Below are 24,909 nucleotides of genomic sequence, written 5' to 3' on the forward strand. Positions count from 1 at the left end.
CACTCACTCACACACACAAACACACTCACTCACACACACACACACACACACTAACTCACTGACACACACAAACACTCACTCACTCACTCACACACACACACTCACTCACTGACACACACAAACACACACTCACTCACTCACACAAACAAACACACACACACTCTCTCACACACACAAACAAACACACACTCACTCACTCACACACACACACACACACTCACTCTCTCACACACACAAACAAACACACACTCACTCACTCTCTCACACACACACACACTCAAAGGGACTCAGAGATCAATGCAGGTGTTTAAAGTATGAATATAGTGTTTTTATGAATCAGCGTTGACATGAATAGGTGTCTGAATGTTGAGAACTCTTCTTCTTTTGTTTGTATTTGACAGTTTTTAACCTGCATCCTGTTGGGTTCAGCTGTTTGGAGTTTCCATTTTCTAAACTTCTACATTCTAAACCTTCTTCAGCTCTGAACAGATTATGAAACATTGAATGATTTCAAGCAGGAACTTTTTCTTCTAAAGTGACGTCATTTATTCTTTATTCAGATTGAGTCGCTGCAGTTTGTCAGAGACCAGCTGTGATTCTCTGGCCTCAGCTCTGAAGTCCAACCCCTCCCATCTGAGAGAGCTGAATCTGAGAGGAAATAACCTGAAGAGTTCAGATGTGAAGCAGCTGTCTGATCTTCAGAAGAGTCCAGACTGTAGACTGGAGACTCTGGGGTCAGTAGAGAGTTGGAGTCAGTCTGTGCTGGTTCCAGCAGTATTGTATTAAACACAGTTAGTATCAAAGCAAAGATCCAGTATTTCCTGGTGAATCTTCAACCTTCTCAGTGGCTGCTTTCCTCAGTGAAGCTGTGAGAGGAGAATGGTGACAGGCTTCAGGATTGGACAGAAAGACAGAGAGAGAGAGAACAGTCAGCCAATCAGATCAGCCAGAAGCATATTGTGATCATGTGTTTGAGTTGATGTGAAGACGACTGTTGTTGTTGTGTTCATGTCTGCAGGAAATAAAGCTGGATTACAGCTGACAGCCTTACAAGATGTATAGAGACAGTGGTCCTCATCATCAAACTGTCCTACCATCAAATCTGATCTGAAAGTGTTTGTTCTCTCATTTCAACACTAAAGAATTGATCAGTTCATCTTTGTCAGAGCTCTAAGATCAGTCTGACTGCAGCCTGCAAATCACTGGCTCTGATTTCACACAAGCATCATTACGTTTAGTAACCATGTGGTCTTTATACAGACCAGAACCTCTGCTGAAGTCCAGGAATCACAGCAGCTGTTTAGCTGAGAGCTCTGACTGATTGTCATGTGATGAATTAACAGCAGGAAAGATCCTCAAATCCCACAGAGACTCTGTAGCTTTCAACTCTTCTAGCAGTTCACATGTATCAACAGTAAATCCATCAGTAAACTGATGAGTGAATGTCTCTGTTTCTGCAGTAATGATGTGTTCATGACTCTCAGCACTGTATTTCCTCTGTGTACTTGAGTGAAATCTGCAGAGTAAACAGACTTGATAGCAAAAGTCTGTGCAGGTGTGTGAGCTTGGAGCTCAGTGTGTTCACTCCAACACGTTAACATGAGAGCTGAAAGGAAGCAGGCTACGCTGCACAGCTGTTCCACTTCTGGTCTGAACAGGACTGAAGTCCCTGCTGCTCTTTATACTGGATGTGCTGCATCACTGACTGACAGCTGATGAAGTGAGTCTCACTAAACACTGATTTATGACCTCTGTTGTTTCTTCTTCTCTCATCAGATGGTTGTATTGATCTCTGTCAGAGTGTGAGTGAACATCCAGGAGTGAGTGTTGAGAGAGGATCAGCTGGATCCTGATGATCCATCTGGACCGGAGTCTGAATCTGGATTTTGTCATCTTCACTTAAGTCTCTTAACTGACTACAAACTGAACAGTTATCTCTGGATTTTGTTGAATCAGCACTTTACAGATGTGTTATACATGAGCTGTTTGATGCGGAAAAGATTAAAAACAGGTGTTATAAGTCAGACTCTGACCCTGGGCCCATATTTATCAAGCGTCTCAGAATCACACTGAGAGTTAACAAGGACTAAAACTAATTAATGAAGCAGAAGAGAATTTACTGTGACTGTCAGCAGGAGAAGGATTACTCCTGGGAGAGAGTGAGACGTTGCTGTTTTACCACAGTCAGAGCAGCAAAGTAGAAATAATGATGACGTGTTGTAGTTTTCTCACAGTCTCAGCTGGAAATATGAAACAGTGGTAATTTGGTAAATTATGTGTATAAGCAGGTAACCAGGCAGGTAACTTACCAAGGTTATGGAACAAAACTATGATGTCAAAATTCATTATAAGATGATATTTACAAAGTGTAAAGAAAGCCTGAGAAATAAATGTAGCCTATATGTTAATGAAGATAACAGGTAATTAGACTCAGCTGTGTGAAATGATCTTGGTTCAGCCACATGGTTTCACAGCCTGTAATAGTGCTGCATCTTGCACATATTGCACAGACACATGTTGCAAACCGTCTCCATGAAGAACATCTTCTCTTCCACTGTCCAATTCCTCTTTCAACTACACCCCAAGTTAACTTGTGTTCTCTACATGAAGGTAAATACAGCGTAACAATAGAAACATATATTGTTCAGGTGCATCCTCCTCTCTCAAATATCAGGCTGTAGCTCTGCTGTTATTTGAAGGAGCCTCAATAAAAAATAAGCCTATAAAATATTTGAGCTGTTGTAATGAAGTTGAGATATCCTTCATTATGCAGCTGACATGATTGTGTGTAAATCAAAGTTTTAGTGGGCTGTAACTGAGGACCCTCGTCATGCTCATTATCTTTACGACGTGCATTAAGCCAGATCAAAGTTTGATTCATGACTTCCATCATTGTCGCTTCTGACAGAATCGTCACTGTTGCACAGCTGCATTTTCTCCGTTACCATAAAGTGTAACATTGTGAGGACGTTCTGTATTTATTTAAATGATGTTCTGTAGAAACATCATGTGTTCTCCTCTGCATCACACACAAAGTCAGTCTCACTAATGATTCTGTTTTAGTCCAAACAATCTTTTAATAAGCTCAGTGTCATCAAGCGTTCCCAAAACATCTCTCCTCTCAGGGAATATCTCTGCTTGAACTCCATCTCCTGCAGCTCCTAAATATTGGCAGAGATAGGAATCATTTACCAAGTTTGGAAAGTTGAGAAAAGGCTTTTTCTCCTAGAAGTAGAAGCAGAGATGCGTCACTCTGATCATTTTTGGCCAGTTAGGAGTGATTTCCTGCTCTGAGACGCTTGATAAATACGGGCCCAGATGTGACAGATGTGACAGATTGGATGTCCACAAATTTCATTCAGTTAAATTGTGAAAGAATTTATCATTGGTCCAGAAAACCTGCATGCAGGTCAAATCATATCTTGGTTCTGTGGTGAAAAACTTTGTATTTTTTGATTCCAGTCTAAGTTTTGATGATCATATCAGCAGCTGGTCCAGTCCTGTTTTCACCATTAAAACATATTCAAATAATATCTATAAAACCAGCACAGAACACTGCTGCTGTCAGACTTTGAACTAAAAGCAGGAAAAGAGATCATATTACTCCATTTCTATCATCACTTCACTGGTTACCTGTTTGTTTTAGGATTGATTGTAAAGATTTGATTGATTACTTTTAAAGGCTCTTCATGGCTCCAGATGACATTTCAGAGTTGCTCTGTGTGTAAATATTAAAGGTATCTAGCTTTTATATGCAAACATATGATGTCACAAGGAATAGTTTATATCTCATAACGATATTTAACAAGTCATTCGCATCAGGCTGTAAGTAAACACTGGTCAGCCAATTAGGTGGCTTTAACAATAACTATATAATTTAAACTTGTAGGTGAGATCATGTGATCCAGCTGTGTGATCCAGCTCTATCCAATCACATCCTTTACATCTTGTTTCCTACATTAGAGCAGCATCTTGCATGTATTGTACAACACTGCACACAGTGATAATGATGCAAACGGACTGTGGACACAACTTTATTAAAAACATGAAATGTATCTTCTCTACTGTCCAACTCATCTCCAGCTAAACCTGCTGTTGACTTATGTGTCCTTACATCTCTTTGAAATATATCTCTGCCATCAGCAGCTTAAAACTGATGAATCATTAAATCAATAAAACCAGGATTTGTGTGAATGCAGCTTGTTTTTCTATAAGTTTACACTGAGTGGTGGGAAATGAATTAGTGCTGATTATCAGCACAGATAAATATGGGTCCTGGTCTTTGCTGTCAGGGCTCTGGATCAACCTGTTTGAGGAGCTCAGTCTGATAAGTCATTATCTTCCTTTAAATCACTTCTTCAAACTCATTTTATCCACTGATCTACTGATTGTTTTTGTTTTATATGCTGTACATCTTAAATGTGAATCTAATGTGTGTTTTACTGGTTTATTTTCTTCCTGTATGTGTGTGTTAGTTTTGTGTAAAACATTGTGTAACGTTGGTTTTGAGAAGTTTTATAGACTTGTGAAGGGAGGGTGGTGGGATGATGATGGTGGGAAACAAAGACCAAATTCTAATAAACATCAGTGGAAATAAATGAACTTGCAGTGTTTTTATTCTGTGTCAAGCTTCAGCTTCATGTATAACATCTATTTTTATTGTAGTTATTTTTTCTGTCTTTGTGTATAAATTAACTATATTTGATTGAATATGTGTTCTTTGTTTTGTTTCTGTGGATCTGTTAGATGTTTTTGTCGAACCACTGGACCACCAGGACATCATCTGAGTTTTTGGTTACGTTTTATTTTAAAGCTCCATTATTTTTATAATTTCTGATTAATTTCTTCAAAGTTTCCAGGAAAGAATTGTCTGTGTAATTTGGTCTATTTATAGATTTCCATTTCCACCTGAGTTCATATTTATTCATCAGTCATTTATTATTGGAAACTTTATTCTCATATATGTTGAATTGTATGTTTTTCTGTAGATGAAACGTGTTTGCATGTTTGTCTGACCTGCTGTGAACTGACTAAAAGACTTTAGCGTATGCTAGCTTAGCAACTGGAATTCATTCATTGGAAGTGAACCAACTGAACACTGTCTTTATTTGACCTATAAATTAGTGATAAAGTACTTGGTTCTTTCCAGGAAACTTTAGATTGTCTGTGTTTTCTTTATTCCTTCACTTTATTGCTGAAATCAGGTGAAATAAACAAACAAGGAAACAGCGCCACCAAGTGACGATACAAGAAAACAGCAATCCATACAGACTGAACACACACAACAAGGAGAAATAAATACATGAAAACAGACATTTTAGTGTGAGGAGAGGAGAGTAAATCTAGTTAGAGATGTCTCTATTCATCATTTTGTCTATCAAATGTCAAAAAATAGAGAAAAATTAAGATTAAGAGGGAAATTGGTTTGCAGTGTTTGTCCAAAACTTAACACAATAAAAGAAACACACACACTAAGAAGAAAAAAGCAATCCAAGACATAGTCCACACATGGCACACATCCTTCATAAATACACTAAACTACTACACAGCAGCGTCCAGCAGTGCTCCTGGAGAACAAAGATTCAATGTGAGAGAAGACACAATGCAGCCCAGAAACATACACAATACCATACTTTCCACTGTGCAGCACTGACTACAGTACTGCTGTGAGCAGTTTGTATGTGCAACACATACACACCCGCCCTCCTTGTGCTGCTGTGTGTTATAGAGAGCGATGGCTGATGGGATAAAGGAATTCCTTGCTCTGTTACTTTGAGAAGAGTACTACTACTTACTACACAACCCCCCCCCCCCCCCCCCCCCCCCCCCCCCCGACCCCTAACCCTAACCATCTCACTCCTCATGCCTAATGACCATGCCCATGACCTACTCGGTTACCTTTGCAGCTGGGGGCCCGAAGACGTGGGCCTGATGGGAGGGGCTACAGCTCACTGAACAGGGTGTTGTGGGTGTGTGATGGAGAAGGTGTTGGTTATGTGAGCCCAAGCTTAAGACATCCTATTATTTCACCACAGATAGTCTGGTAAGAACTGGAGAAGAAGATATCCTCAACTGGTGCTTTATTAACTACCACAAACACACACTCACTTTATTAGGAACACCTGTGCAATCTAATGCGATCCAATACAACAGCTCTGCCATATATTCTACATTTATGAAGCTTTTACATTTACAGTTTCTGTTGACATTGTCAGAAAGGTGATAATCAATAAGCTGAATTGATCCACACACATTCTAAATGAAATAAATGTGAATTATGCACAGAGCACATTAACTTACCAAGGTCATGGATTTTAACAGACAGGAAATAACAACAACAGTAATTTTCTTCAACCTGTCAACAGAATGATTTAAGACTTACAGTCTCATGGATGCACAGGATCTCTCAAGCCACAAAAGTCTCTTCACAGAAAGAATCCAGGATGGAATTACTGGAAAGGAGATGAAATATATCCCACCAACAAGGCAACCCACTTTGATGTGGTGAACCATCAGCAACACATCGGCTGCTACAGAGCAGGACGCAGCGGTATTGGTGTCCTTCCCTGATTGGCTAAGGCCTTAATTGGTATTTAACTACATGATGGAGCAGAAATGAACCTACTGAAACAGACTCATTTATTTGTCCACAAGGAGGCGCTGCAGCATCATTTAAAGGCCGTAATGCTGACCTTTTGAACAGGTGAAGTAGCAGGTTTCCAGTCTTTGAGAGGGTCCGGGTCTTGTAGATGTGGGTAAGGTTTTCTTGCTTAGTGCTGTTTATTTTTCCAGAAATACTCACAATTTTGCTGAGTGAGTCCTTCTGTGCAGCACCAGCGTTACCATGCCAGATTCACTTCTTGCACTGCACTGTAACTTTTATTCTCCTGTTTTATCTGTTTTACTCTATTTTAGCTTATTTTTTATTTTCTAGTTTCTTAACTCTTAAATAACTCTTTTTAATTGTATTTAAATGTCTTTTTATAATGTGTTTCTTTTACATTTTGTCTCGATGTCTTTTATGTTTTATGTGAAGAACTTTGAATTGTCTTGTTGTTGAAACGTCCTGTACAAGTAAACTCACCTCGCCTTCCTCTCCCATTAATCATCTCACGACCCCTCAGATTTATCTGCTGACCCTTTTGAGGGGCCCGACCCCTAGGTTGGGAACCACTGGACTAAACTAGCTAACTGTATATAAAGTAGTGTAAACTAGCTCCACCTCCAGCAGCTACAACAGTAACATGCTGCTCTAACACTGATGCTTCACTATTAATAATCTAATAATGTCATATATAATAATATATCAGTCAGAGGGACCAAACCACTACTTTTACTGTAATACTTTAACTACATCAAGCTCATAATACTTATGTACTTTTACTTGTAATGGAGTATTTTTACATTGATGTTAACGGGTTAAATTCAAATTTTATGCTCGTATCTTAAAGGAGCAGTTAAACATTTTTGGGAACTACAGTTGTTTGCTAAATGTGTTATTTCAGCTTTTTTGTCCATTCCTTTTTTTACAGAATATTTTTATTGAACAACACAGTGAAGTGTTGGGCCGTGGCTACAAGTTTGGCTATCAGCAATAATTAATGATTATCAAAGATAATTGTTAATTATTAAAATCAATTAAATTATTAATAAGAATTAATAATAACGGGGCACCACCCTGGACTCAGGGAAAAAGATAGCCAATTCAGTCTCAAAATGTACTAATCTATGAATTTGGGACTTTGATTAATAATTAATTTAATAACTATAAACAAAATCACCATATCAATTCAGTTGATAGTTCAGGTTGAAGGATTTGGAGTTCTTTACAGAGCAGAGGTTGGCAAAACTCATTCTTGTGCAACATTAAAACAGACAACAGGTATATCCAAAAGCATTTATTTAACAAAAGGGTAAGCAACACACAATACTAATCTAGCCAAGTGTACCTATATACAAGTGTGAGTGTGTGTGTGTGAGTGTGTGTTTAGGGAAGACAATAGCAAGATGGCTGCAGTCACCTGGTGACTGAGCACATGGCATGCCGACAATTTGGCTGATATAAGGAACTACAGAGATAAAAGGCCAGACCATGTGGTGTCTTGAACCACATGTGCTGCCTGAACCAAAGTTCACCAAACTAGGTTTTAACCTCTTAACTGTGTGGTTCTCTATTCAAGGCCAACTGGTGTATACTAAAGGTGCCAGGTTAAAATGAGGTTAGTGTGTTAAGCATGCTAACATTAACCTAGCGGTGTGGCTATGCAGTAACCTGACTATAGGCAACAAGGACATCACAGCAACATTTCAATGTATAACCTTAACCAAATCAATACACGTACAGTACATTGTTTGAGTTAAACATTCTTGTTTAGCCAGACTATGCTTCACTTTGTTGCTAGGCTATGCCCAGTTGTTACCAGTCCAGGAAGGAAGACATGCTTTGTAGTGTTCTGCTTTGTAGCTGGTGAATCCGTGGGTGAGTCAGGCTGAGGAGGCTTTGGTTCTGAAGCTGAAAGATGCAGGCGTTGCTGGGGAGACAGCACTCCAGTCGTGCAGAGGGCCCAGGTCACTCCTTTGTGTGGAGTTAGCGGCAAGAGCTGCAGCAGGAGCAAGGAGCTGCTCCTGCTGCAGCTCATGGAGAAAAGAGAAAGATAAGAGGGGAATCTCTAGTTTTGATAACCTGGATCCATGGGTGGAGCTTCACACTTTGGGTGCGAACCCCCAGGGCTCAGGTTTCTTGGAGTCTTGAAACATGTGGTAAACTGTGGTCCACATGTAGTCCCAACAGAAGGAATATCAACATCAATTTTATTTCAAACCCATCAATAATCTCGTCTCTTCTAGCTTCAGCGCTGAAAAACAAAAACTCTCATCTATAAATTTTATTTGCTGTTTACATAAAACAATATTAATTACATTTCTGGAAGATTTATCCATCATATATCTTTATGTTCTCACAACAGTTTCAGTTATTTCCACATATAGTTTCTGACAAATCTGGTGTTTTCTGTCGGTTTGGTGGATGTCTCTAAATACTACAATACCCATGAGTCTCTGCTGCTGTTGCTATGGAGACGAGGCCAGTCAGAGGTGTGAATCAGAGAGGTAGTGAATTTAAAATGATTCGTCATAAAAGTAAAAACAACACGGTGTTTAGTTGCTGAATTCGTCCACAAATAACCCAGAATCTAAAATGAATGAATTTAATCTGCAGATTAAAAATAACATCATAATCTTTATCTTCAGCTCTCTGTTAGCAGAGCACATGACTGGATTTGAAGCTCTGTGATTGGATGTTTGTTACTGAAATGCATCTTGGGAGTCGTAGTTAACGTCTCAGACAGTTGTTCATGTTCATGTTCTGATGATTCAACCAGAATTTCATACTGATCCAAACTGATCCAAAACATTTTGTTTATCTTTGGGGGCATTTTGAATCAACTGAACGAAGGGATCATTCACACAGTTGGTTTGTTTCTGAATGTGAGTGATGAACTGTTTCCGTCTCAGATCTGACGACTCTCCTGTTTCTTCTCTCCGTCTGTTACGTCTGCTGTCTGAACGGAAAAACACCAGCTGACAGCTTTCTGAGCTCATCATTCACAACTTAATTGCACACAGTTTGTTATAAAAACCTCAGAGAACATCACACACACACTCCACAGATAAATTACACCTATAAATTAGGTCTGAAAGCTGCAGAGAGACGCAGCGTTTCTGTTTTATCAGCTGGTAACAGTGAAGAGCACACAGAGGAAAACACTGTTGATTCAGTGAATTCACTGCTGTATAAAACACTGTGAAATATAAAAACACGTGTAAAAACCAAACTCACACTGATTCACTCTCACTAAACACAGTGGTACATTTATACATTAAGTACATTTATGCCAAGAAAATAAAATAAATATAAGAAGTATTAGCAATCATAATATTTTACTGTCTTTAAAAAAAAGATAATACAACCTTCTGCATTAGTATCTCATATTTTAAGCTTTAAGCTTTACAAACATAAAACCTCCATGGATCAAAAGTTCACAATAGAAAGAGTCATAGTTGACGTTGTTTGTAGTTCGAGGCGTCCTGTCAACAGTTTTACAGACGTCTGTTTTACAATGGTGGTCTATGGGGAAAATGCTTTTTGGGCCACAGGGGGATTTTTGCTGCAATACCGCGAGTGGCCACTGGGAAAAATTGGCTGCAAGGCTGAGCGGCGGTGCCCTATCCAGCTCTTATTATACATCCATGGACGTATGCGCCAGGCGAGCAGTTCCTATAGGACTGAATGGACGCCATTTTTAGTCCGGTATCCAGCGACAACATCCATGCACTGAATACACGAACACTCTGAGCATGCGTATTCATATTTTCCCACGTACAATACACATTACATTGTGAGAGAGAGGCTAGCCCTACATTCACGCCGGCCACCGTAGGCCCGCTGCGGACACGAATCAGGAATACGCAGTCTGAAGCAGCAAGGCAGGGAACAATTAAAAATGAACTAAAATCCCTACACAAATTATATGATGCAATTTATGAAGATGCTATATTCAAAGATAATAAATTATAGCAGATAAAAATTTGAAAATTGATTATAACATCATTTGTTTGCACAGTTCTTTCTGCTGACAGCAGGTGGGGCTGTGCCTGGGAAGTGGCGTACGCCTCTTTCAGGCCCCGTTTTGTGTGTAGCAATGGTTATAAATGCGACCCCAGATCCATTCTCCAGTTAGCTTAACAACAGTCCTTAACAGTCCTTCCATGGATGTATAAAGAGTCCTTCAGGCTGCTACAACAAGCTAACTGTTGTATTGGCTAACACAAGGAGCTATCTGCTGCTGCTGCTCTGCCTTACAGTGGAGAGACTTGAAGATGAAATCTGGAAACTATCATTGGACCAACGTGATGTCAATATTGTATTCTGGTTGTTGATTGGTTAGGGAGGACAGCCTCCCTTGGAGCGTCATTTTACGTGTCTTGGCCAATCACAGATTAGCATGAAAAAAATGAAGAACATTAAATTGATGTAAGAGATCCCGCCCTGAAAAGGACAGCAGGAGCCCCCACCATCACTTCACACACACTGCTCTTTCTCCTCCTGACCTGCAGGTGTCACTGTTGGAGCATTTTAACCAGAATTTCAATAATGCATTGTTTTCCACAGAAGAGAGAAAAAATATTTTATAAATAATACTGAGATTTGGTAATGGTTTATTTCAACCAAATATTCTTTTTCATATTTTGATCTCCCTCTTGCCTCTCCAAAAATAGAGGAGGAGCAAGAAAAACACTGACAGAGATGGAAACACTTGAAGTCTCGTAGTGCATTTCATCCCCTCAGTCTCAGGCTCAGTCCAGAGGATGGACATTAGGATTCAGCCTTCATATCAGTGCTGATAAGCCTTTTTTTCAGGAAGTCTTCAGTCTCTCAGGTGTTCCTGTGTTTGTCCAGGAGGGGGAGACGTTGATCTGAAACCAGACCTGCCAGTCCTCACTGAGACCACGGCGTCCTCGCCTCCTGTTTTTAGTCATATATATACAGTTTATATGTATATTAGAGCTGCAAGTAACCATTATTTTTATTATCGACGAGTCGGTTGATTATTTTCTGGATTAATAGATGACTCGTTTGGTCTATAAAATGTCAGAAAGGTGAAAAATGTTGATCAGTGTTTCCCAAAGTCCAAGTCGATGTCTTCAAATGTCTTGTTTCGTCCACAACACAAAGGTATTCAGTTCAAATTCAGATCAAAGAGGAGGAAGAGGAGGAGGAGTGAAGGTCAGCAGGTCAGTGAGCTGCTGACAGCCACACACACACACACACACACACACACACACACACACACACACACACACACACACACACACACACACACACACTCCCTGTGGCTCTTTAAAGGTACATCTTGTTTTTTAGTTTATGCTTCTTTATAATTATTTATGCTATTTTAACATGTTTGGGTTATTTAACTTCTACATTACAAACCTCTGACTTTAAAGTTTATAGTTTTTAGCTTAGCTTTTATATTTATGGTACTTTGTGTATTTTAAAATGTCCATACATACATACATGTATATGTTTTATTATTAGTATGTTGTGTTGAATATTGTCCTGTCTGTCCTGTTACACAGTCAGCTCACTGAGGCAAATAAGGCAATAAAGTTAACTCAACACACTAGAGCTGCAACAATTAGATGATTAATCGAGTCAATCAACAGAAAATTTATCACCGACTATTTTGATAATTGATTAATAATTTTGAGTTAATATTCTCTGGTTCCAGCCTCTTAAATGTGAATATTTTCTGGTTTCTTTAGTCTTTATGACAATAAACTGAATATCTTTGTGTTGTGAACAAAACAAGACATTTGAGGGCGTTGTCTTGGACTTTGAGAAACACTGATCCACATTTTTCACCATTTTCTGACATTTTACAGATCAGCTAATCAATTCATCAAGAAAATAATCAACAGATTAGTCAACATTTGACGTTTAACGATGTTTAACATTTTCACACATATTAAGGTGTGTCAAAGACAGTGATGAAAGTAACTAAGTACATTTACTCCAGTATTGTAGTCAAGTACAGTTTAGAGGTACTTGTACTTTACTTGAGTATTTCCATGTGATGCTACTTTCTACATTTCAGAGGGAAATATTGTACTTTCTACTCCACTACATTTATTTGACAGCTTTAGTTACTTTTCAGATGAAGATTTGACACAATGGATAATATAACAAGCTTTTAAAATACAACACATTGTTAAAGATGAAACCAGTGGTTTCCAACCTTTTTGGCTTTTGACGTCTTACAAAAAGCAGTGTGTAGTCGGGGTCACATTTCACATGTCTATGAGTTGTTAACAGCTCCACTAAATAGTGATTTTTCCCTCTAAACTTCTCACATGCTTTCATTTCAATAAATGTTCAAATGATCCAATATTTCAGCAAATCAAAGATTAGAGAAAAAGTCCAAAAGCTGTTCCCAAAAGGGAGGCGAGTCCCCACATGTCTCTGTTTAAACAGATTTATGTCCTCACAACATGAGGAATACCTGGTACATACACACACACACACACACACACACACACACACACACACACGACTTCCAGTGAAGAAGAAGGGGGAGGAGTTAACAGGTAGGAAGTAAAGGTGAAAGTATTTAGTCATTCTCCATTTTAAAGTCAACAGAGCAGAAGGAGGAAACAGTCTGAGGCAGGGTGAGTGTTAATATCAGAGCTGCAAATAATGATTACTGTTATTATTGATCAATCTGTTGATTATTTTACTGATTAATTGTCTGGTTGATTAAACTGTGTCAGAAAAATATGAAATTACAGTTTTGAGGTCTTCAAATGTTGTTTCCTCTTTTCTCTTCCTGGTCAGAGGAACATCGGTGACGCAGTGTGAATGTTACAGTATTATGATCATTATTTCACTGTCAGAGGGTCTAGTTTAATCTTCCTGTGGACTGTAGATGCAGATTCATCTGTTTGACTTCATCTGTTGACACAGAACACACGTTTACTGGAGAATAACTGTATTTAGTACGATGAGGAAGTCTGTGTGTCTGAGTTTGTATCTAACAGCCAGCGAACAGTCAGAAAACTTTTCACAAAGCTCTTAAATTAAATTCAACACTCGCACTTTAAGCTGTAAGTGATTCTAGAAGCTCAGAGCGACTTTAAATGGTGACTAGCAAAACTGCTCTATGATTACTGCCTCACCTATTTGTACCTGTTTGTACCTGTTTGTACCTGTTTGTACCTTCCCCATACTCCACATACGACCTACTGCAAAAAAAGAGAATTACCACAGCTGAACACATAGTACTTCACAATACAACAATGACTCTAAAAAAAAAAACACACACACACGCACGCACACACATGCGTTCACAAAGTGAAAGTATTCAGTCAGACTCCATTTTAAAGTCCACAGAGCAGAAGGAGGAAACAGTCTGAGGCAGGGTGAGTGTTACAGCCTTAGTTTTTTATCAATAATATATTGCTTATGTTTGTAAATTGTTTTATGCTGCTTTCTTAAAAGATGTTATCCAACCATAAATCACCCAACTCCTTATTGCAGCAGGGTTTATTTTGTTTTGATTTTCTAAATTTAAGTTTACCGGTATCCACATTATCATTCAGCTCTGATCGTATTAATATACAAAACTCATCGTACCATTTATCCAACTCATCTTGCGTTTTGTTAAAAGTTTGTAATCTCTCAATAAGTTTCAGCATAGCCGTACGTCCTACATCTGACTTTAAAAAAGTATCAGACACTGTTCCTTTCACTCGCTTTTTAATTTGTTTAGCTGGAGCAGATACTTCTTGAGACTGGGACATTTTATAACCAGCATTAAACTTCATCCACAGCAATGAGTGATCTGGTAATCGACAATAATCTCTGATCAAATTAACTACAGCTCTATCCTCTACCACCTGCGAAACAAGCAATACCTTCAATTCTAGGCAGTTTTCTAGATATTCAGATGGAGCTACAATGTAATCGACCACAGCTTTACCCTTTGGAGCCACTGATGTAAAGTTATCACATAAAGTATTGATCCTTCCATTAAGTGCACACATTCTGGAATCTCTTAAAAACTCCAGAAAGGTTTCTCTGTGTTTATTAACATAATCATCAATTGCAACTTGCCGGGGGATCGAATCAATAGAAGGGATAAAATCTTCCATATTACCAATTCTAGCATTTCAATCCCTGCATATATAGATTACATCCACTTCAGAAAACTGACAGATCTGACTTAACAACTGACAAAAAAAGATGATGCATCTCTTCCTCATGGAGAATCCTCAGGTGGAAGGTAACAGGAGAATATAATAAAACAATGAAAGGCCTATAATGCTATCAACGTTTTCAATCATTTCAATCTTATTTTCTTGAAATAAACTACATCTTACTAACAGCCCTACTCCGTATGAACCAGTACATATTTATATGTGCAATAAAATCTGTTTTTGCCCTTTGCTCATGTCAGTTATGACGATCATTTTTTATGCCCCCTGTTGTTACCATGAACTTATAGAGCAAGTAGTCTGTAACTATTACCTGCATACCTTATTATTGTGTAATTAAAGATATACTATGTATATTATTACATTACTGTATCGTTATTTTTTCATCCTCGGGTGACAATACAAGCCTTCCATAGCTGTGCACTTGAGAGAGGTAAGTTTGCCTGTTATGAGCTGCTGCAGTGCTGGACCAACATGGCTGCTAGGAGCTCAAGTATAGACCCATTTCTCCACTTGTTCTTATTCAAATTCATACAATGAAGTAGAAGATATATAAATCTCTGGAGTGAGGGTGAAACTTGCCTGCCAAACACACAAGCATAAAAAATGATTGTCATAACTGCCATGAGCAGCAAAAACATTAGATTTTATTGCACATATAGATTATGAAGGACCACAAGGGTCACGGAAATAGTAGTAAAGCATTTCATAGCATTAATAACTAATTATACAATTAAAAAGAGGAATTAAAAAATAATTTACAAATGACATAATTATCCATCAATAAATTATTCAACTTAAAAAGGGATTTACAAAAGCAACTTGGAAATAGTCAATAAAGTTTGTGATTGGTTCTAATCATCAATTAGACAGTCGGGGAGAACGGGGTAACATGAGCCACCTTTTACATTTGATGATTTTACTGCAAAATAAAAGTATATTGTTTCATTAATAGTTACTATATATACCCATAGTAAGTATTTGGTGGTCATGTTATTTAAACCGGTCTGAACTGGCAGCCATCATGGGCTACTCACAGTCTCCTGTCTTCTGATTATGATTGATTTAAAGATCCAACATCTTAGAGTAGACTTAGACAGTATCACTGTGAATGTCTGGCTTGGACGTTTCCACTTTATCACCATAACACCTAAAAGTGGGAGGACAAAAAGTCTCACTGTCCCCCGTATTCTGGCACCAGTGCATTTAATGATGTTTAACATTTCCACACATATTAAGGTGTGTCAAAGACAGTGATGGAAAGTAACTAAGTACATTTACTCAAATACTGAACTCAGGTACAGTTTTAAGGTACTTGTACTTTATGCTTGCTGACACACACACACACGCACACACACACGCACACACGCACACACGCACACACACACGACTTCCAGTAAAGAAGAAGGGGGAGGAGTTAACAGGTAGGCAGTAAAGGTGAAAGTCTGTACAGACTCCATTTTAAAGTCAACAGAGCAGAAGGAGGAAACAGTCTGAGGCAGGGTGAGTGTTAATATTAGAGCTGCAAATAATGATTACTGTCATTATTGATCAATCTGATGATTATTTTACTGATTAATTGTTTAGTTGATTAAACTGTGAGATCACAGTGTCGACGTCTTCGGTTTCTGCGTCCTCACAGTGATGTAACGTGACTCACTGCTGCAGTTAAAATAGAGAGAAGTCACAGTTAAGAACCACACAGATGTTTATCTGAAGTCTGTTTGTTGGATTTAAACCAGAGTCAAAGTTTATCTTTGTGACATGGTTGTAGTTAAAGTCATGTCAACTAATAAGAAGCTACTAAGTTGAGAGGAAGGACTGGGTTTATTATACTGTGTATGTGTGTGTGTCTCCAGTGTTACTGGTTTACCTCTCAGACTCCAGAAGATGAGGACGGAGCAGAGTCTCTGATATCTGACTGGTCTAAAGTTGATCCACCAGACTTCAGTAATGAACCTGGACCCTCAGACACAAAGTAAGAGACTGTTTCTACTGTAAACTGACCTGAAGATGATTCAGTGTTGAAATGTCATTTAAAAACAAACCCACACTCTACTACAACCTACAAGGTAGTTAATTACAAACAAAATTGGATGTAGTTGAACTACTTTTTGAAAGTAGTTTTAGTTTGACAAGCTGAGTGTTTCTGACAGCAGTTAAGTTTTCATTGAGAAGTATTAGTTTGGTAAACTAGAGATTTAAAGTAGTTTCTACAACACTGACACCTAAACTGTTTCTAAATTTTAACACGTACATTTCCATGACAACTGAGAAAACTCAATCCGATAGAAAGCTCCAGAACAGCTACTGAGTAGACTTGTGGTGAGACGTTTTTACTGAAGATCCTCTTGAGTCTTTCTGACACTTAAACGACTGCAGCCAAACTGGCCTTTTTGTCAAACCAGTCAGATCCAGTAGAAACACAGAATGAGTTTCTACTGGCAGACAGACAGAAACACAACTGTTCTCTTATCAATGTTCTCTGATTTTACCAGAGAACCAAGATGATGGAGACCTCCTTCACATTCTGGAGGATTTAAATGATGATGATTTCAAGAACTTCAAGTGGCACCTGAAGAAGTATGAAAAGGTGGGCGACATCCCACCCATCAAAGAGAGCCAGCTGTCGAAAGCAGATCGGCCAGACACAGTGGATCTGATGGTGAAAAATTATAAACTTTCTGGAGCTGTGGAAGTGATCAAGAATATTTTAAAGAAGATCAGCAGGAACGATCTGGTGAGGAACATCAACTCAGGAGCGGAAGGTCAGTCACAGGAAGAGACAAACATGACGTCACATCCAGACAGCAGATCTGTGAGGAGAAACAACCTGTTTCTTTATATTTTTCATAATTTCAGTTACAGTCCAGACAGTATTTGGACAGTTTGTTTTAGTTGTTCAGGCTCAGTGCTTCAGCACATTCAATATAGAAGAGAGAGAGAGAGAGAGAGAGAGAGAGAGAGAGAGAGAGAGTTTGGCAGTAAATACATTTAGAGGCTAAATGACTGAGCAGCAAGATGGACGGTGGAAATAGAGGAAGGGTGGAGCAGAGACAGAAAGAGAGAAGAAGAAAGGCGCTTGCAGGAGATGCAGCTAAATGCCACCATGTTAGTCAGTAAATAAACAAGCTAGCTAGCTAACATTTGCTAGCTAGCTAACATTTGCTAGCTAGCTAACGTAGCTAATGTTACTGATGCGTCATCATGGTCTCCTGTCAATGTTAAAGCTGCCAAGAAACTGGACAATCAATAATAAAAGTGGTTGTTCCCTTTATAATTTCCTCAAAAACATTGATGGCATAATTGGCATATCTAGTCTAGTTAATGTGGTCAATATTATTTGAAAATTAATGCATTTTGGTGAAAATCTCAGTCAGTGAGTTCATACTTTGAGCTCACAACGTCTTCTGTCACTATTCAGGCTGCTGTAATTAGTTGAAACTTAAAGATCTGTGTTATTTAATGTTTGTGTAGGTTAAAGGGCTTTTTTAACCTATGATGGGTAACTGTTAGTGTATATCAGTAAACTGAGGAGGGTATTGTGCAGTTGTTAACTGTATTATATTGGTACATTAAAAGATATGCTGTGCTGTGCTTTTGCTTTTTTCTTTTTGAAGGTGGAGAGAGTAGCACTGGTGCCACATTAGTACAGAAGCCCACTACTTCAGAGCAACCTGCAGGTACAAGACATTTTCTATTTGTTAGTGTATTAGTTGTTTATTTAGTTATTTACTATTTAATAACTATTGGCCAAAAGTTAGTCCTTGTGTCGTCTCCCTCCTTATTGATATGCAGCTGTGGTTTTATTTGAGGTTCATAACAGTACATTATACTAAGCAGATGTTGGCTCATTAGTTTGTTATTCACATGCACTAAAATTCACCAGAATGCAGGAAATCAAGTATTTGTAACTAAAATATTTCTAGTGGGGACCCTCAGACCCTCTGCTTAAAAAGTGGCCTGACTGGGACTATATTTCACGCTATATTTCCCAGCCTGAATGATTTTCCCAGTCCGGCCCTGTCAGTTTCTCTGCCATGTATGAACATAACATGTACTTAACAAAAGACTGTAGACAGGGAAAGTTAGTTTTACACAGAGAGATTTATCCTTATATTTAAAGTCCAACTAAAAGTGGATCTAACACAAAGTAACCCCTAGAAGTGTAAATAAGTCGGTTTCCACCACTTAATATTTTACTGTTTGTTGAATTCAGACACATTCATGTTGTGAGAAAAAGTTCTGACTCAGACACACAGAGCAAAACTGAACAAAAAGTCAGGACTAACAACGTCTTCTATCATTAATACAGATATAATAAGAAAGTCATGCTTTGATAATAAGGTCAGTGTAAAGGAGAAACCTGATCACTGATTGGTTGCTTGTTCACAGATTTGCAGTAACCAGGTTACTACTGTGCATATTAACATGTTCCCTGATTACCCACGTAACCTGGTTTCTCTGAGTAACCTGGTTACACAAGTGCATGTAAACCAACTGATAGATGTTCAGATCTATATTTTTCTTCTCTTTCAGCAGATGGTGATCTGCAGGAGGTTTTAAATACATATAAGATCAGTCTGAGATTGAATTGTCAACATGTGACTGAAGGAACTGATGAAGCAGGAAGTGAAACCCTCCTCAACAAGATCTATACTGAGCTCTACATCACAGAGGGAAAGAGTGAAGATGTTAATACCCAACATGAGGTGAGGCAGCTTGAAACAGCTTCCAAGATGGAGACCCTCCATGACACTCCAATCAAGTGTCACGACATCTTTAAACCCTTACCTGACCAAGAGAAACTCATCAGAGTCGTTCTGACTAACGGCGTCGCTGGCGTTGGAAAAACCTTCTCAGTGCAGAAGTTCACTCTGGACTGGGCAGAGGGCTTGAAAAACCAAGATGTCAGTCTGGTGATTCTGCTTTCATTCAGGGAGCTGAACTTGATCAAAGATGAGCAGTACAGTCTCCTCATGCTGATCCATGAATTCCATCCAACATTACAGAAGGTCACAGCAGAGAAGCTCGCTGTCTGGAAAGTTTTGTTCATCTTTGACGGCCTGGATGAAAGCAGACTTTCACTGGATTTCAACAACAGGAAGGTCGTGTCTGATGTCACACAGACGTCATCAGTCAACGTGCTGTTGACAAACCTCTTCAAGGGGAATCTGCTTCCTTTGGCTCTCATCTGGATAACTTCCCGACCTGCAGCAGCCAATCAGATCCCTCGAACATGTGTAAACAGGGTAACAGAAGTACGAGGCTTCACTGACGCCCAGAAGGAGGAGTACTTCAGGAGGAGATTCAGTAATGAAGAGCTGTCCAGCAGAATCATCTCACACATCAAGACATCCAGGAGCCTCCTCATCATGTGTTACATCCCAGTCTTCTGCTGGATCATTGCTACAGTTCTGGAGCAGATATGGACTACAGACCAGAGAGGAGAGCTGCCCAAGACTCTGACTGACATGTACTCACTCTTCCTGGTGCTTCAGACAAAGAGGAAGAAGCACAAGTATGATGAGGGACATGAGATGAGGCCTCAGGAGCTGACAGAGGCTGACAGGGAAGTTCTTCTGAAGCTGGGGAGGCTGGCGTTTGAACAACTGGAGAAAGGAAACATCATGTTCTACCAGAAAGACCTGGAGCAGTGTGGTCTTGATGTCACAGAGGCCTCGGTGTTATCAGGAGTTTGTACACAGATCTTCAAAAGAGAGAATGTGATCTTCAAGGAAACAGTCTACTGCTTTGTTCATCTGAGCGTTCAGGAGTTTCTGGCTGCAGTCTACATGTACCACTGTTACACCAGCAGGAACACAGAGGTACTGGAGGACTTCCTGGGAAAAGACTACAAAGACAGCAAATCAAAACCAAAGTCTTTCCTCAAGAAATTTTCAGCTTTATTCGGAAACAGTTACTCATCTCTGGATGTCTTCCTGATGGGAGCCATGGAGAAATCTCTCCAAAGTGAAAATGGTCACCTGGACCTGTTTGTGCGCTTCCTTCATGGCCTCTCTCTGAAGTCCAACCAGAGTCTCTTAAGAGGCCTGCTGGGTCGGACAAAGAACAGACCAGAAATCATCCAGAGAGCCATCAACAACCTGAAGGAGATGAACATTAATGTCTCTCCTGACAGAAGCATCAACATCTTCCACTGTCTGATGGAGATGAACGACCGCTCAGTACATCAGGAGATCCAAGAGTTCCTGAAGTCAGAGAACAGATCAGAGAAGGAACTCTCTGAGATCCACTGCTCAGCTCTGGCCTACATGCTGCAGATGTCAGAGGAGGTTCTGGATGAATTGGACCTCGACAAGTACAAAACATCAAAGGAGGGAAAACGGAGACTGATCCCAGCTGTGAGGAACTGCAGAAAGGCTCGGTAAGTCCATACGTGATTAACATTATAAATCAGTGTAGAGTTAAATTCTTCAAATAAATAAATAATATAAAATTCTTATTATTGTTAAAATATTTCTCTACTTGTTTATAGCAGAAATAACATGTCAGTTATATTTAGTCACAGATGTTCTTGAGCTGTTTGAAATGTTGTGAGTGCAAATAATGTTGATATTTGAGTTGGTTGTTGTAGGTCATTTCCTCACATCGCAACATTTTTGTGGGACATTTAGATTAAATTTGGCTACCAGAAATAATTAATAGTTATATTAAGTCAAGTCAAATTTATTTATAGAGCACATTTCATACAGAAAGCAACACAATATGCTTCACAAGGGCAAGAGCAATATAATTATAAAGACTTGAAATATGAGCATTCATATCATCATACATAAAAACAAGCAAATGTACACTTCCATACATGGACGCATCGGTAATTAAAGTTAATAATAATTCAGTTAAAACAGGAGCAGACAGTTGATCGACCTAGTTAAACACAACAGTTAACAGAAATGTTTTAAGTTAGCTCCCAAAGCTAAAAACAAGCCGGTTGGGCTAGCTTCGGCAGACTGTCCGACTGGGAAATATAAAACAACCAAAGTTACCATATCAACAGCTAGTAAAGGTTGAAGGATTTGGGAGTTCTTTGCAGCGCAGAGGTTGGCAGTATTCACTTTTGTATAAAATTAAATAGACACTGTATTTTCAAAAGCATTTATTTACAAAGATAACAAAAGGGAGTAAAAACACACAATATGTAATTAACTAAAAGGTACTTTATACAGGTGTGTGTGTGTGTGTGTGTGTGTGTGTGTGTGTGTGTGTGTGTGTGTGTGGAGGAAACAGACAAAAGAAAAATGGTTGCTTGGATTCAAAATGGCGGTGGACAAAGGAAAACTACAAACAGTATGGCTGACAAAGTGATGTGCTGTGTTTGTAATCGCAGACTAACGTAATATTCATACTAAGTTTGACATCAAATTGAGTATTTAGTGCGTTCCAGCTGCATAGTTTGTGGACTTTGTGTACGTGAGAAATACCCAGATGTAAACTACATTAGCAGGAATTTCTGAGTATGCGGCGTGAGCTTACTGGACGTACTCAACTGCCCCACAATGCATTGCGTCTCTTCAGACTGCACAATGGAGGAGATGAACCAGGCTAAAAGCTGCAATTTTCACTGTAGGACGGTTAATATGTCACTTTATTAAGTTCTAATATTTTTTCAGGTGAGAAAGTAACCATTTAGATTCCCAATATGTGAGCAATTTATCCAAATAACATCTGGTTGTAAATCTGTTGTGATGTTTTCGGAGATGTGAGGAGTCACCTATGAGAGCCGCAAGCCGGGACCAGCCGGTGATCTCAGCTGCTAGCAGCCCGACTCCTGAGATGATCGGCCGGTCAACATGTCGTCATGAGAACATGATCCATGAACTGATCTGCAGCTCTTTGCTGATTTACTGCTGGCTCTAATGTCTCTGCAGCATTTAGATATATGATATAATTCCTTTTGGAAGATAAATGTTGGTCTCACAGATGAAATCTAACAATTGTAGCTGCAACACAGTTTGAATGTAAAGCTTCATGTTTTTACTGGACAGAACAGCAGTGCTGCCTCTGGGGCTCCATATGTACATATCACCACATTTACATAAATATAAATGGATTAAAATAAACACATCAGTCTGTATTAAATTTTGTGTTATTGTATTAAGTGTCCTCTGGTCCTCTGAAGTTTGTACTCCTGAGTCGAACTTGCCAAGTCCTCAACACACCTACCTGACCATAGCCGCGGGAAGTCGGGGTGCTGCAGCACCAGGTGGCTCGCAACCTATAGACCCATTTGTGTTGCGGCAGTAATTTATTTTTTTCTGTTGTGTCCGAACCGGTCCAGTAAAAATAGACCCTGTGTGTAACAGTAGTAGAGCCTGACTGTTGACATTACACTCCACCTCCACCGCTCCCTGTAGGCTGTATTACTTTTTAAATTACGTTGAGCAGCGAGAGCTTTCCAGGTGATTCTTTTTGGTGTGTTGCATTGATGTATGAGCATTTTCTTTAACGATATACTTTAAAGATTAGAGAGGCTGCTTTCAGTAATTATAAATGTTTCCATGCGTGCAGTAATGTCAGCAAATATCCTGGAACATTTAAGCAGCAAAACTAAGAATAGTAGTTATCAACTTGACAGGACGGAGGAAACTCTACGGGGGAAAGACAATTAAACTTTTAGCTTCTGAAATAATATTTTTAGACAGTTCTGATGGAGCTCAGGATTTATCAGGAGGACGGCTGCTTGTATGAACCTGGGCTGTGTGTGTAACAGATGACTTTTTGGATGTGTAGAAGAACACAGAACATTAATTAACATTAGATCCTGACCGATCCTGTCGGTGTGTCTGGAGATTTAAATAATCAATGAAGTTACACCACTGTGTAACAGTGTCTCTGCGGGGGGATCGCTGCAGGTATTTAATCAACTCAAACACTTTTTGGGGGGTTAATAGTCAGTAACCCCGGACCCCCACCTGAAATCATGTTCCTGCAGTTATGTACCTGACTGTACTGTGACAAAATAATCTCAACTCACCAAAAAAAATAACCTAATTGAAAGAGAGATGCAGTAAATGATGTTATTCAGTCTGTAATGGAACTAGAATAAAAATCCAAACTGTTATATAGCTTAATAAAATGAAACAAAATGTAATATAGACTGATCTGTTCATTTTACTACATTTATATTTATTGAAATATGGTGACAATCTGTAGAGCCCCAGAGGCAGCGCTGCTGTTCTGTCCAGTAAAAACATGAAGCTTTACATTCAAACTAATGTTGCAGCTACAATTGTTAGATTTCATCTGTGAGACCAACATTTATCTTCCAAAAGGAATTATATCATATATCAAAATGCTGCAGAGACATTAGAGCCAGCAGTAAATCAGCAAGGAGCTGCAGATCAGTTCATGGATCATGTTCTCCCGGGGATGACGACGCAGGAGTCGGGCTGCTAGCAACTGAGATGACCGGCTGGTCCCAACCAGTTTCCAACCAGACGTCATTTGGACAAACTGACCACACATTGTTAATCTACATAGTTACTTTCTCACCTGAAAAAATATTAAAACTTAATAAAATGACATATTAACAGTGCTACAGTGAAATTACAACAGCTTTTAGTCTGCTTTAAAATCTCTGCTATTGCTGCCGGTTGGTGTGAAATGCATTGTGGGATACTTGGCTGCATACTTCAGTGTAAACAGTCTGCTAGTAACGGCATACTTTATCATTCATTTAGTACGCAGTATGCAGTACATACTCTTTGAGTATGTACTGCATACTTCCTGTTGGATTTAGGTCAGGGGTGTCAGCATATGATTTGTAGGTCTTGATGAGACAAATAATTGAGTTTTAGTTCGATCTCTCTACGACATTCCTACGGGCCGTGGCAACAATATTAGATACGTGGGTGGCGCTATAGAGCACATTTTGGCACTTTTGGGGATAATTTTTACATTTTATCAAATTTTTCACCAGACCTGATGTGTGTGCCAAATTTGATGAGTTTTTGAGCATGTTTAGGAGGTCAAATTAAGGGTTGAAGTGGCGTAATAATAAAGAAAGAAGAAGAGGACGAAGAAAGAAACAAACACACACAATACAGCCCCTTTGGGGCTCAGGCCCTAATAAAATGTTACTGGCAGAGGGCTTTGAATGATAAATGTTTCCAA

The 24,909-nt window shown here is 39.1% G+C and overlaps 2 protein-coding genes and 1 long non-coding RNA gene across 11 annotated transcripts in view; 2 read left to right on the plus strand and 1 right to left on the minus strand.

The window, feature by feature from the left end:
• The window catches only part of LOC122996594 (NACHT, LRR and PYD domains-containing protein 12-like), a 25,649-nt gene extending 22,187 nt beyond the window's left edge, over positions 1–3,462 (plus strand). For 7 of the 9 annotated variants that reach the window (XM_044372135.1, XM_044372131.1, XM_044372134.1 and 4 more), the window contains one exon: positions 561–932. In XM_044372135.1, the coding sequence (XP_044228070.1) occupies positions 561–786 (226 nt within the window). In that variant the 3' untranslated portion in view covers positions 787–932. Of the gene's footprint in view, positions 1–560; positions 933–1,776 lie in introns of those variants that run through there. The other 2 variants (XM_044372133.1, XM_044372137.1) reach the window with 2 other exon arrangements.
• Positions 3,463–5,333: 1,871 nt separating this feature from the next.
• LOC122996696 lies at positions 5,334–15,545 on the minus strand. The gene is made up of 3 exons (XR_006407068.1): positions 15,535–15,545; positions 15,050–15,055; positions 5,334–5,520 (listed from the first exon to the last, which is right to left on the minus strand). It is a non-coding gene; the product is annotated as an uncharacterized LOC122996696 (long non-coding RNA).
• A 1,256-nt stretch (positions 15,546–16,801) lies between these two features.
• LOC122997409 (protein NLRC3-like) lies at positions 16,802–21,164 on the plus strand. The gene is made up of 4 exons (XM_044373510.1): positions 16,802–16,844; positions 17,271–17,540; positions 18,393–18,455; positions 19,312–21,164. Exons 1-4 carry the CDS (start codon positions 16,802–16,804, stop codon positions 21,162–21,164), a joined length of 2,229 nt encoding a protein of 742 aa, XP_044229445.1.
• The last annotated feature ends 3,745 nt before the right edge of the window (positions 21,165–24,909 follow it).

This window comes from Thunnus albacares, chromosome 14, assembly GCF_914725855.1.
Source record: "Thunnus albacares chromosome 14, fThuAlb1.1, whole genome shotgun sequence".
NCBI classification, from domain to species: Eukaryota; Metazoa; Chordata; class Actinopteri; order Scombriformes; family Scombridae; genus Thunnus; species Thunnus albacares.

What these genes read in the sequence shown, in the direction of transcription:
- LOC122997409 (XM_044373510.1), top strand. Translation starts at nt 16,802, where the DNA reads ATGTCATTTAAAAACAAACCCACACTCTACTACAACCTACAAG. An exon ending in CATCAACTCAGGAGCGGAAG is followed by an intron (nt 17,541 to 18,392) that starts GTCAGTCACAGG and finishes TTCTTTTTGAAG; the next exon opens with GTGGAGAGAGTAGCACTGGT. An exon ending in TACTTCAGAGCAACCTGCAG is followed by an intron (nt 18,456 to 19,311) that starts GTACAAGACATT and finishes CTTCTCTTTCAG; the next exon opens with CAGATGGTGATCTGCAGGAG.